Source organism: Micromys minutus (genome assembly GCF_963924665.1).
Source record: "Micromys minutus genome assembly, chromosome: 10".
In the NCBI taxonomy this organism is placed as follows: domain Eukaryota; kingdom Metazoa; phylum Chordata; class Mammalia; order Rodentia; family Muridae; genus Micromys; species Micromys minutus.
In genome coordinates, this window is record NC_137979.1 from 6,743,233 (window position 1) to 6,755,572 (window position 12,340).

Below are 12,340 nucleotides of genomic sequence, written 5' to 3' on the forward strand. Positions count from 1 at the left end.
GAACCATCTGCCTCTGCTTCCTGAGTGCTGGTACTAAAGCCGTGTGCCACTAGACATGACATCCTAGTGATGTCTTTAGTGCACGCTGGTGGCAGTTTAGTATTTTTGTTTTTAGTCACCAAGTGACTTTTGAAAAACTAAATCTAATGAGATATGCGGTTATGTAAGTTTTCCTTAGCTGGAAGTCGTGGTACATCCTTGTGCTTCTAGCATCAGGAACCTGATCCAGGAGGACTGCCAAAAGTTTAAAGTCAACCTGGCCTAAATAAATGTAAGAATTAGAAAAGCCAGAAAGATAGCTCAGTAGGCAAAATGTTTGCTATATAAGCCTGATGCTCTAGTTGAATCCTGGAACTAATATAAAAGCTGTCTCCTAACCTGCAAATATATTTTTATTACTTGCACACCTCTTATACACACACACACACACACACACACACACACACACACACACATACACACCACATACACACACACACAAATTAAGAAAACAACCAAAAAATTTGAGAAACAATCTGAGAATGATCCATATACGTAAACACACAATCACAGTCCCTGAGAGTATGTGACACAGTAAAGCAGCTCTGCTTCCCAGACAAGATGACATCTGTCTCAGCCTGGACTTGCCTATGAGCCTGCGAGTTGGCCAGGAGGACGCTGCAGCGCCCTCTACTGCAGTGGTTCTCATCCTTTCTTAGATGAGGTACTGCTGGGACCCTTCTCATATGGTGGCTCCCCCTTGCCTATAAAATTATTTTCAGTGCTACTTCATAAATGTTATTTTGTTACTGTTATGAATTGTAATATAAATATCTGATGTGCAGGCGATCCAATATGGGACCCATGAAAAAGGGGTTTCTGAGAACTTCACAGTTCTTGATGAAATAACAATAGAGACAACACACCCTCATAGACAATCTCTAATTTTATTGTTGCCTTTGGTTGCTGAGGCAGATTCTCCCTAAGTAGCCCAAGATGACCTTGAACTCTCAATCCTCTGGCTCATTCATCTGAGTGCTAGGAGGAGAGGTCCCCCTCCCCAACTTAAATTTCAAGAGGTTCCCCTTCCCATCACCACAGGCCACTTTGCTAAAGGACACCAGAGTTCTGCATCTTACACACTTCTCTCACCTTGCTCAGAGTTATAAGCTGGTTTTCTTACAAATACAGAAGTGGCCATCAGGTTATTGCTTGATGTACAATACCTGAAGTGTGAATCTCTCTCTTCCTCAGGGACAGGAGAGAGGTATAGTCTCCTTGGGAAAGTGACCCAGACTAGTACAGAAGTGAATTATGACAAAGCAACTGATCATAGGTACCCATGGCTTGACCGCCTTGGGTTTCTCTGTTCAATAGGGATTAGGAAATAATGTGGGAGGCCGTTGGCCCATGTTACTTGACATGGAAAATTTATGCTAGACATAGCTCCTGCTGCTTCTCAAACAAATGGCCCCAGTGTAAGAGAACATCATCATTTGAAGTCAAGTCCAAGTAAATACTCCTTGATCAGTGCTGGACCTTACCTGTCTGAGAGCTGTCCCGAAATGAAGGAGCCTAAGAGCACACCCACGTAAAACAAGGAAGTGGTGAGTGGGGCTTTCCAGTCATCATCACACACCAGGTCCCACTGTAGGAGGAGCAAAGGGATGTATCACTCATTCCTTTTACGGAATTTAAGGCTTCTTGGAAAATGAATCGGCATACCCTACATTCCCGAATGTTCTGACTACAGGAGCTCACTGACCTAGGTAATGACTCACCTGGGCAGCAATGCAGAGAAAGCAGGCGGCTCTCCCTCTCCATCTTCTCTTCATAGAGTAGGCTCCCATGTGACAGTTCAATTCAAGGAGAGGAGGAGGGCAAGCAGCTGCACTCTACCAAGCCTGACACTAACCCTGCTCAGCAATGGCTTTTGTGCAAGCTTCTAAGGATGCCAAGGGCTGTGGAAGAGGCAAAGTACTCTTGTGGGGAGTCTAAGAGGGAAAGCATCCTGCAAAAAATTGAGGCCAAAGAGCTGACAGTGTTCAGTCTAGACCTGTTCAATCAGCTCTGCTTGGGCCCCATCAAGGCAATGGCCCTTAAGTCCTGGTAGTATTCCATGCTGGAATATCTGATACCACACTCCAATATTACTAAACCCAGTATGCCTTGAAGTTATGGACTGGGAGTCTGGAATCTGGGTGTTAACTGCTACTTTGGTGTGAACTGTTTTTCTAACTTGCATAATGCCCTACCCATCACACTGAACAGTGCCTTAATTTCGTTATCTAGAAAACAGAGATTGGGGCAGAAAATAGGCATCGTTGCTTGTATTTCCACAATTCAAAATGTGGTTCCACTACAGTTACCATAACCAGGAAGTGATCTGTGTGGGGGGAAGTGTGGGGTACATGGGGGAAACAGTAACACTTAGGTATTTAGATGTCTCAGCCCAACATGGAGCTGGAAGACTGGCAGACAGTCCAAACAGGGACTTTAGTGGATCCCAGAAAGATATTGCTTGGCCAGAGACTGTATAGACGGAAACGCTGCAGCGTTTGGCAGAAGGCTAAGGGAAGTAAGCTTCCTGGAGGTGGCCTACTGTTCTGCCTGGCTGCGATGGGCATGCTCTGGAGGGCATGAACCCTAGAGACTTCCTTCCAGGATTGCTTATTGCTGCTGACATGCCTTTCCTGCCACTATTACACAGCCCAGTGATTCCTAGGTATTAGCCACTCTATTGGGTGAATTTCCTGCAGATCAACATGAAGATGAACTCTCATTGAGTTGATGCTCTTCGGATGTATTGATGATTTTATAGAATTCCTGATTTGATTTAAATAATTTTAGCAAGTTAGAATAATTGGTAGAAAGTTTAAGGAGCTGATCTTAGTTGTTTGGCTAGAAAGATATAATAAAGTCAGAATCAAGAGTAGAACGTGGGGGTCGCAGCCACCAAAATGAAGTCCAATCCAACGCACCGCCTCACATTCAGAGGAAGACATGTCTTCCCCTCTTTCCAAAGATCTGAGACAGACGTATAATGTTCTGTCTATGCCCGTTCGAAAGGATGATGAAGTTTAGGTTGTTCAAGGACACTACAAAGGCAAAGTGGTCCAAGTGTGCAGGAAAAAATAAGTCATCAAGGGAAAACATTCATTTTAGGTCGGGTCCAAGGCTGAGGCCACGGGTGTGTAGGATGATAAAGGAAGGGCATGGAAAACGGTTGCTTTGAACTAAGATGAGCTTCGGAACGAAGCACCACTTTGAACTTATTCTCACCATTCTGCTTTAACTCCCCTGTGTAACACTTCATCTACGAAGGAACTGTTCTTACTTAGAACACTTCGTCTAAGAATCTATAAAATGCCAAAAGCAAAATAAAAGATGGGTGTAGCTCTTTTCTGTTTTCTGTTTCATCCAGTGTAAGTCTGTCTTGTGTGTCTTGTGTGTGTGTGCATGAGAGAGAGAGAGAGAGAGAGAGAGAGAGAGAGAGAGAGAGAGAGAGAGAGAGAGAGAGAGGAGGGCACATGGCCTTTTTTCCTTCTTTTTCTTTCTCTCTGGCTCATGAAGAGTTAATAAACTCAGAGCCTCCAGCCTCGTGCCCAGCCAATGAGTGGCCCCTGAAAGAGCCCAAGTGGTTTAAACTTTTTCCCTTACCTTCTATTGCTAGCAGCAGGAGTCAATTGCAAAGCCATTAGCCAGGCTCCCTAACAGTAAGCAAGAGTTAACTGGCAGAGCCATCAGCTCCCTTCCCCCAATGATAGGAGAGAGCAAATTGCCAGAAGAATTGCCAGAAGTCATCACCATTTTTTTGCCTCTCCCCACTGCCCAAGTCTATATCCTACCTCAGTTTACCTGGGTGTTGAAGTTGGTCTTTGGCAAGACCTCACATGTACAGCTGCCCTCATGGGAATCTAGACCTACCCCTCCTGGCACCAGACTATTGCCTGCCTTCCAAAGAGCCTGCTGCCTCCCAGTAATTAACACAGACAGGGAGTGTGCTGCTTTCACAAAGAATCACTTTCATGCTGGTGACAGAAAAATTGGGCCTCTTTGCTGTCCTGGGTGTGGAGGGCATCCTAGAGTCTGGACATGTAGACTTCCATTGCTGCCTTAGGCATACTACTAGCTTTGAAGTAACATGTACTTAGATGGGCTAAGTTGGGTGGTGATCCCCAAAAGAGGTAATAATTGGGGTTATCTGATCCTCAATTCAAAAAGGAAGCAGTCAAAATAGAAGCAGAGGCAAGCAGGATTCAAGGATCCTGAGCATCTGGATTTGGATGCTCTCACTCCTACAGGCTCCACCTGCCCTGGTGGTACCAGCACCCAGGTATCTGGTAGGTGGACAAATGTTACTATCCACACATGGCTGCTAAAGCCAATTCTGGGAGTATTTGGGGTCATAAAGCTGAAGGAAACAATAATGGCAGACAGCTTCTGAGCTTCTGTGTCACAGGCAAAACTGTGGCTACTGTCATTCTTAACTGTGATGAAATGTATTGCTTTTGCTACAACAAAGATGACATGAAGGATAAGGTGCTGTAAGCTGTTTATCAACATGTCCTATATGATGGTTGGGAACTGACACATGCAAGGAAGACAAGAAATCCATCTGGAGGGCTGAGCTGTAGCTGAGTCGGTAGAGTGCCTGCCTAGCAAGCATGAAGCTCTGGCTTCAGTCCCCAGCACTGCACAAACCATTGTGTAATCCCTGAAGTGGAAACTTAAGGGTTCTTTGGAAAGTTGGTTGGATGGTGTTTTGCTGGGGCAAACAAGTGAAGGAATAAAGTTTTCTTAAAGTGGCTAGGTGTGAAAGGCGAAGGCAGACTCATGAAGGAACGTTTTGCTGAAGCAGACACAGGAGAGAGGATGTTCTGCTAAAGCAAGCACGTTAGAAGACTCGTGACGAAGGATCCTTTGCTAATGACATGCATGTATTGGTTTGCCTTACATTGTGTAGTTGAGCTGCATGGAGAGAAACACACCAAAAAACTCCTGGTTGTGTACTGCCGTTTGTTGCTGCTTCCAAGGACTCAGGCTGATTGGATGCTCGTGCTGAGGCAAGGCTCTAAAGAACATGTGATGCTTGTAGGGTATACATAGGATTCAATAGTGAAGGAGACAGAGCTTAGTTTGCTGGTACCACTAGCTGTGAAATGCTCGCAGGTCTTGAGTGTTTGCTGATCTTTGCTTCTCTAAGAGAGGCACAGCTGAGCACTCCTGGCGTTCCTGTTGGTCCCTCCTGCTGACTCAAGCCCAGGATGAGGCCGGGCTGTCTCTGCTAGGTCATGTCACTGCTGTTGCTAACCAGACTCTTCCGAAATGGACTGCTGCCGTATCCATGACGTGTTTGTGAGTGGATAAAGCTGCTGCCTGCTAACCTGTGAATGGAACTACTGATTTCCAGAAAACATAGATGGGAGTTTCTCCAAAGAGCCTTTCTAAACAGGTCCACTCCCCCCATATCCTTTCTTTTCCACTACCTCAGGTAGGTGGTGGGTTATAAGGAAGGTTAAAGCATTTAAGAGCCATCATTAAAAATAGGATTTGAAAAAAATTAAAGTTACAAATCCCAGCTCTTGGGAAGAAGGATCAGAATGTCAATATTCAAGGTCTTGTGCATGCCATGGAGGAGGAGCTGCAGGGGACAAGTGAATTTCCCGGAGATGTCGCACCCAGCTGCCATGGGTGAACTCTGAAGAGGCACAGCCCTAGGAACTTCGTCCCAGGATTGCTTCTTGGTATCCATGTACCTTCTCTTGTTTGTCATTGCTCTATTCCCCATACATCTGGCATGGAGAGACCCTTACTGCCTATAGCCTGGTCTGATTACTTCCTGGGTGACAGCCCATTCTGTTGGGCAAGTTTCCTGCAGATCAAACATAAATATGATCTTTCCTGAGACAATGCTGTTTAGATCAATTAATGATTTCGTGGAATTCTGTATTTGATTTAAATAGTTTTAGGAAGTTAGATCGTTGATAGAGAGTTTAAGGGGATGGTTTAAGTTGTTTGGCCAGAAAGATATAGTAAAGTTAGAGTTAAGAGTAGAATGTGCCTCCTCCCTCCTAGAATAGTGAGGTTACATATGTTAGAAAAGGAGTCCAGTGAGCTTTCGTGTGTTACAAGCATGTAATTGTACTAGGGAGTAAAGTAGGCTTGGGACCAGTTAAATGATCAAACAAACAAACAAAACAAACAAAAACACCATTTCATTCTGTGTTGGGTCTGAGTTCCTGGATCTTATGATCTATAGATATGGCCACAAGTTTTGCTGTGCACCATGAAAAGACAGGGTTATAAATAAAGAATAAATAATTCTATTATAAAAATAGGGGTAGATGGTTAGCCAGTTTAGCTGAACAGGCTTCAAAAATAAGATGTAAGACAGATGGTGATCTGTTTCTTGGTAAATACAAATTGTCATCAGCAAAGCACAGGGAAATACAAATTGTCATAATGCAAAACACATTTAGCCCAACTTCAAAAGTTCCATATTCTATAACAGTCTCAACAATGCTAAAAGTTCAAAGTCTCTTCTGAGATTCACCCAATCTCTTAACTGTAATCCCCCCCAAAAATTAAAAAGCAGATCACAGGATATACATTACCATCCCAAAATGTCACAGAAGGAATACTAGACCAAAGTCAGGCCAAAAAACCTGCTGGGAAAACTCCAAACTCTGCATCTCCATGTCTGATATTAAAGTGCTTTCATATTTCCAAGTCCTTTCAACTTTGTTGACTGCAACAAACTTCTTCCTCTTGGGCTGGTTCCATTCCTTTAGCAGCTTTCCTCAGCAGGTATCCCAGGGCTCTGATATCTCTAGCATCTTGGGGTATCCAAGGCAACTTAAACTTTACACCTTCTTGTTCCAATGTCTGGGATCCACACATGATCTGAGGTCCTCCAATGGGCTTGGGTCACATCATCCAGCTCTGCTCTTTGTATCACTTTAGGCTCTGGTTGACTCCTCTCCACTGCCACTACTGTTCTTGGTGACCATCCCATGGTAGTGGCATCTTCAATACGCTAGGGTCTTCTGCTGCAACTAGGCTTAGTAGCCTCTCACAGGCTCTCTTCATGCTGCCAAGCCTCAACATCTTCTGCACGATCCCTTCATTCCTGGGTTGTCAACTGCAACTGAGGCTGCACTTTCACCAATGACTTCTTCTGGCCTTTCACAGTGCCAAGCCTCCATGACTGTTCATGCCTTCAAAACCAGTACCGTCTAGGTGATTCTACATTACCAAGCCTAGCTGCAGCATGAGACACAGCCTTGGTTATCTTCAGAACACAACTTTTTAGTGCTCTCAGAAAACACTTCTCAGAAGACTTCACCTCAGTGGTGCTGGTCTCTTCTCTCACCATTTTGCATCTTAAAGGATTCATGAAGGGCTTGTCTTCTGGGTCTTTCTATTATGGAGAATTAGGTTTTGCATAGCACATCCACCCTGGCATTGCAATTTTCCCCTGAGCCATAAAATCCCTTCATCAACACTAAACCAAGGAATATCAGGCATCTCCAACTCCTTTTCAGCAGGCCATCTTTTGAGAAACGCTTCAGCCAACCATTCAAATAAACTTCTGACACCTTTTTGTAACTTGTGAGCTTCCATATTAAACCTCAAATATCTACTCAGAGGGCTCATATCAATAAACCCAGTCTGATCTAGTTGTATGTCCCTTCCACCATTATCCCACACCATTAAAATGCATTCTCACACACATTCCCTAGACTTCTGCTTGAACTAATTAGCAAGCTCATTAATCTCCTTAGTGCAGCACACTTCCCCATGGACTAGACTTTCCAACCTCCCCTCCAGGGACCTGCTTTGCCTTGAGTCCGGTTATAGGTCTAGAAGAAATGATTAGTTGGCCTTGAAGAACATCAGTATTGTCTTGCCTGGCATTTTCTTTAGAGAAAGTCACTGCTGGCTTATCAAACAATGAAGGATTAATTTTCTCAGGTGAAAAGGGCAATATTTCAAGGGGTGGGACTACGGATAGTGCTTCCTCCGGTGACGTGAGATTCCCCTTGAGAATCTGAGGATTTAAAGTTCTCAGCCTTAATAGGGTCCTCCCACACACCCCCATCCCAAGCTATAGGATCCCATTCTTTGTCAATTAATGCCCTTACTTTAACTGCTGACAGTGTCTGAGGCTGGAACTTAAATTTTCACTATCATTTAGCCAACCTTATAATGAATACTTTGTTTTTTTTTTTTGTTTTTTTTTTTGTTTTTTTTTTTTTTTTTTTTTTTTTTTTGAGCTCCATAGCTGCTGGAGGGGAGATTCTCTTCAAGGGTACCTTAGAAACCCTAAAACAGCTTTTCGAATGTGCAGCCAGTCAATTTTATTATTCAGCTCACCACTTTCTGTTACCAGTTTATCTAGAGATGCCAAAGAGCAATGAGCCAGCAAAATAATTTTCCTCATTTCCCCCCAAACTGTAGAAAATTTCACATACTATGTCACCTAATCCATTGCCAGTCACAATCGATGGATCAAGCTAGTCAACGGCATTTCCTTCTTTAAGTTTGAAATATAGTTTCCACCATGGCCTTCAGTATTCTCCAAGCTCCCTGAGGGTTTGGAGAGCTTTTGGTAATTGAAGGTACTGATGAATTAGAAGGTGCTGGCAAATTATTAGGACAATTGCAGAGACTTAAAAGATTCATCCTTATACTTCTGCTCCTCTAGAACTGCTCTAAGTACCAACTTCTGTATTAGTCAGAGTTCTCTAGAGTTACAGTATGGAATGTCTCTCTCTGTATTAATGGAAATTACTGGAATGACATACAGTCTAACAATAGGCAGCTGTGAATGGGAAGTCCAAGTCTGAATGGGAAGTCCAAGAATCTTGGGTGTTTCAGATGGTCTTCTCTAAAGCTGGAATCCTGAAGAAGTCAGTCCCAATGAATGTGCCCGAAAGTAAGGGCAAGCAGACAAAGAACAAACACTCCCTTTTTCCATTGTCCTTATATAGGCCCCAGCAGCGGGCATGGCCCAGATTAAAGGTCTGCACTACCAGGCCTGGATTTGGAATGTGCTCTGTCCCAGGCTGGCCTTCAACTCAAAGATCTGTTTGCCACTGTCTCTGAGGACTAAAGGCATGTACTGTCTTGTCTGAGCCTAAGCTTTTTCATGGCCATGATGCTTCAAAATCTGGATCACCGATATACCCTCCATTTCTGAACTGTAGCTCATTCTAGATGTAGTCAAGTTGACAACCAGGGATAGCCATCACAGAGTGGAATACGGTAGAATGAATATGCTTGGCCCATGGGAAGTGGCACTATTAGGAGGTGTGGCCTTATTGAAGGAAGTGTCTCATTGTGTGGGTGGGCTTTGAGGTTGACCCAAGCTCTGTCCAGTTCAAAAGAGAGTTTCTTTTTGGCTACCTCCGGATTGAGATTGTAAAACTCTCAGCCCCTCCAGCACTATGTCTACTTGCCTGCTATCATGCTTCCTGATGATGATAATGGACTGAACCTCTGAAACTGTAAGCCAGTCCCAATTAAATGTTGTCCTTTATAAGAGTTGCCTTGGTCATGGTGTCTCTTTATAGCAATAGCAAGCTTTCTTTCAGAGGATCCCATTGCCTTATTTTGGCTCCCACAGGCACTACATTTAGGTGGCACTTCAAATGCATGCATGCAAAACGCTCATACACATAAAAATGAATCGATAAAAAACTTGTTGAGGTTGTTTAAAAGATGAAGAATCATATCTTTTATGCATCATTTAATTCGTATGTTAGTGTGATACTTGTCTATGCATAGGTGGATAGACATGAACGCCTACATGGGGACTAGAGGAATACAGTGGGTGTTCTGCTTTATTCCTTTGAGACATGGTCTCTCCCTGAACTTTGTTGTTATGCCTGGCTTTTCTTTCCCTGTTTTTTTGTGTATGAATATTTGTCTATGTGAGTGTATTCCACATGTGCCGAGCAGACGAGGATGCTGGATTATCTGAGACTGAAGTTACAGGTGGTTGTAAGCTGCCTGATGTGGGTTCTAGAAACTGAACTTACAGAGGACCTTTTTTATTCTTTCCTTCATTTTTCTTCTTTCTCCCTTTCTTTCCTTTACCTCCCTCCCTCCCCACCTCCCTCCCTCCCATCCTTCCTTCCTTCCTTCTTTTAATATAGGGGCTTGTATCCAAAATCAGGTCTTTCTATATGATTGAGCAGCAAGCACTCTTACCCACTGTTATCTCTCTGGCCCCAAGGAGTACCTCTTGACCTCATATATAATGAGGATTATTTTTCTATTATGGGAAGAGAGTGGTGAGTGCAGACCCCAGGAAATTACAGTTGGTGCTCAAGTCCCCAAACACATCCACATGCACCATTAAACAGCACGTCACATCCTCAGCCGAGTGACTGAGAAGCGTCAAAGTCACCCAAGAATAAAGTGCAAGGGGATGAGGAATTCGGTTTCCATCACTCTTCAGAGAAGGTGCCTTAACCAACCTCTCCAGTGATCTTGTCTCAGAATACTGTGGAAAAGACTCTGTACCAACAAGTCACCCTGGATAGATCTGGGGACACACGGGTCCTTAAGAAGTAACAATCCATCGAGGGCAAATGGAAAACAGTTTCTCATGGGGCATGGCAAGACTTCATCTCAGGGCAAGGATAGGTGAGGGAAGGAAGAGCAACTACAGAAAGGGTAGAGATGTTGGAACACATGTTTCTTTAACTTTATAAAAGCTCTGCAAAGAGTATTTCCTTTCTGAACAGAGGCTGAAACTGTGCCCACTTCTCTGGAGCAAGTCCTAATCCCACACCTCTAAATCATTTCAGTATCTTGAAAAAGTCCCACCACTCAGGGTCTCAGGGCATCTCCTTCTGGACTCTATCTTCAATGCGACCCTATGGCCTATGATGACCTGCCTGACACTTAGACACTGAGGGACGTACTATGGCTAGAAGTCGTCTCATAAAATATTCCTGGAGGATGCTTTTCACCAGGGAGCTTGTGAGTTGGATAAAGGCAACAACCGTCGCCCGCGATGTCACCGGATCCTGACAGGGGGCTGCCACCTACCTCTGTCACGATGGTGGCCAGGAAGACATCCTTGCTGTACTCCCAGCCATCCAGGCAGTTCTCCTGCTCCAGCTGCTCCAGGTCCACGTCCCGTCCCGGCTCCAGCCCCAGTTCAGAGAAGTTGGTGATGGTGGCCAGTCGGTAGCGGCGGCATTTCTGAGGCACCTGTCGTCCGTCCTTCGTCTCCAACGGGATACTGTGGTTGCGCCACGCGCTGCTCAAGTTCACGGTGTCTGGTACCAGGCAACGATGCTCCGGAATCGCCGTCAGGAACACGGCCGACAACCCAGTAAAGCCATTGGGGATGATGCTGGAGCTGAGCAGGAAGAAGATGAGGCGCTGGAAGGGCCCCCACTCGCCCAGGAAGGCGGTCACCTCGTCGTAGTCAGGCATACAGTAGGCAGCCCACGGGGAGACCCTTGGGTGCAGTGGGCGGCGCACGGTTTGTCTGTGCGCGTGCGGGCTGAACACCAGTCACTTGTCTTAGAGGAGAGCGAGAAAGCGCCAGGAGACGTTTTCCACAGGAACAAGCTCGTGAGTTCCTTCCGCCGCCTCAGACCCCGCCAGCGCCAAAGACACCCAGGTCGTGAGGCCATACTGGACTCCGCCTCTGGCCTAGACTGCAAGGCCCGCGGTGCAGCCCTGAGACTGAGACGAAACTTTGGGTAGGCGTGGCAGGAGCCTGCGTGATCCATAGTGGACGCTGGACGCGCGTGGACGTGAGGAGGACCCGGTTCGGGACGGTGCGGAAGCGGGATGGAGCCTAGCTTCAGAATTGCGTGGGCGTGAGGGAGGCTTGGCGTCCCTTGCCCTCTACTCAGCTCAAGAAGTCCCTTCATGTCCAGCCTACAGAGTAAGCAAGAAGGGCTGGGGGCGGGGCCTCTGTAGTCCCCGCCCCGAAGAAGCTGTTGCTATGGGAGGAATACGTCTTCTTAAGCCACACCCCTAGCAGGTCTCTAGGCCCCCTATGCAGGAAGTGGTGACCAAGCCAGGTATTGACTTGGAAAAATGCTTAGGAATTCAGTATGAAATATCCTCTCACCTTTTTGTTGTAGGTCAGAAAGGGATTGTATCTCGCCCCAAATTTCCTTCGGAGGTCCTGAGTTCAATTTCCAGCACACATTTGTAGCTTACAACCTTCTGCAACTCCAGTTCCAGGGGAACTAACGCTCTTTTCTGGTCTCCAGGACACCAGACATACATGTAGTGCACAGACATACAGGCAAAATGCCCACTAAATAAGGCAAAATTATCATAATCATTAAGACTGAGACAGAATTTGAGACTGTGGTCATGA

General features: G+C 45.4%; 1 protein-coding gene across 1 annotated transcript in view; it reads right to left on the reverse strand.

The window, feature by feature from the left end:
• The window catches only part of LOC308426296 (solute carrier family 22 member 21), a gene marked incomplete at both ends in the record, with an annotated part of 40,724 nt that extends 29,288 nt beyond the window's left edge, over positions 1-11,436 (reverse strand). The window contains 2 exons of the mRNA XM_080924033.1: positions 1,524-1,627; positions 11,044-11,436. Coding sequence (XP_080780159.1) covers positions 1,524-1,627; positions 11,044-11,436 — 497 coding nt within the window. The remainder of the gene's footprint in view (positions 1-1,523; positions 1,628-11,043) is intronic.
• Between the last annotated feature and the right edge of the window lie 904 nt (positions 11,437-12,340).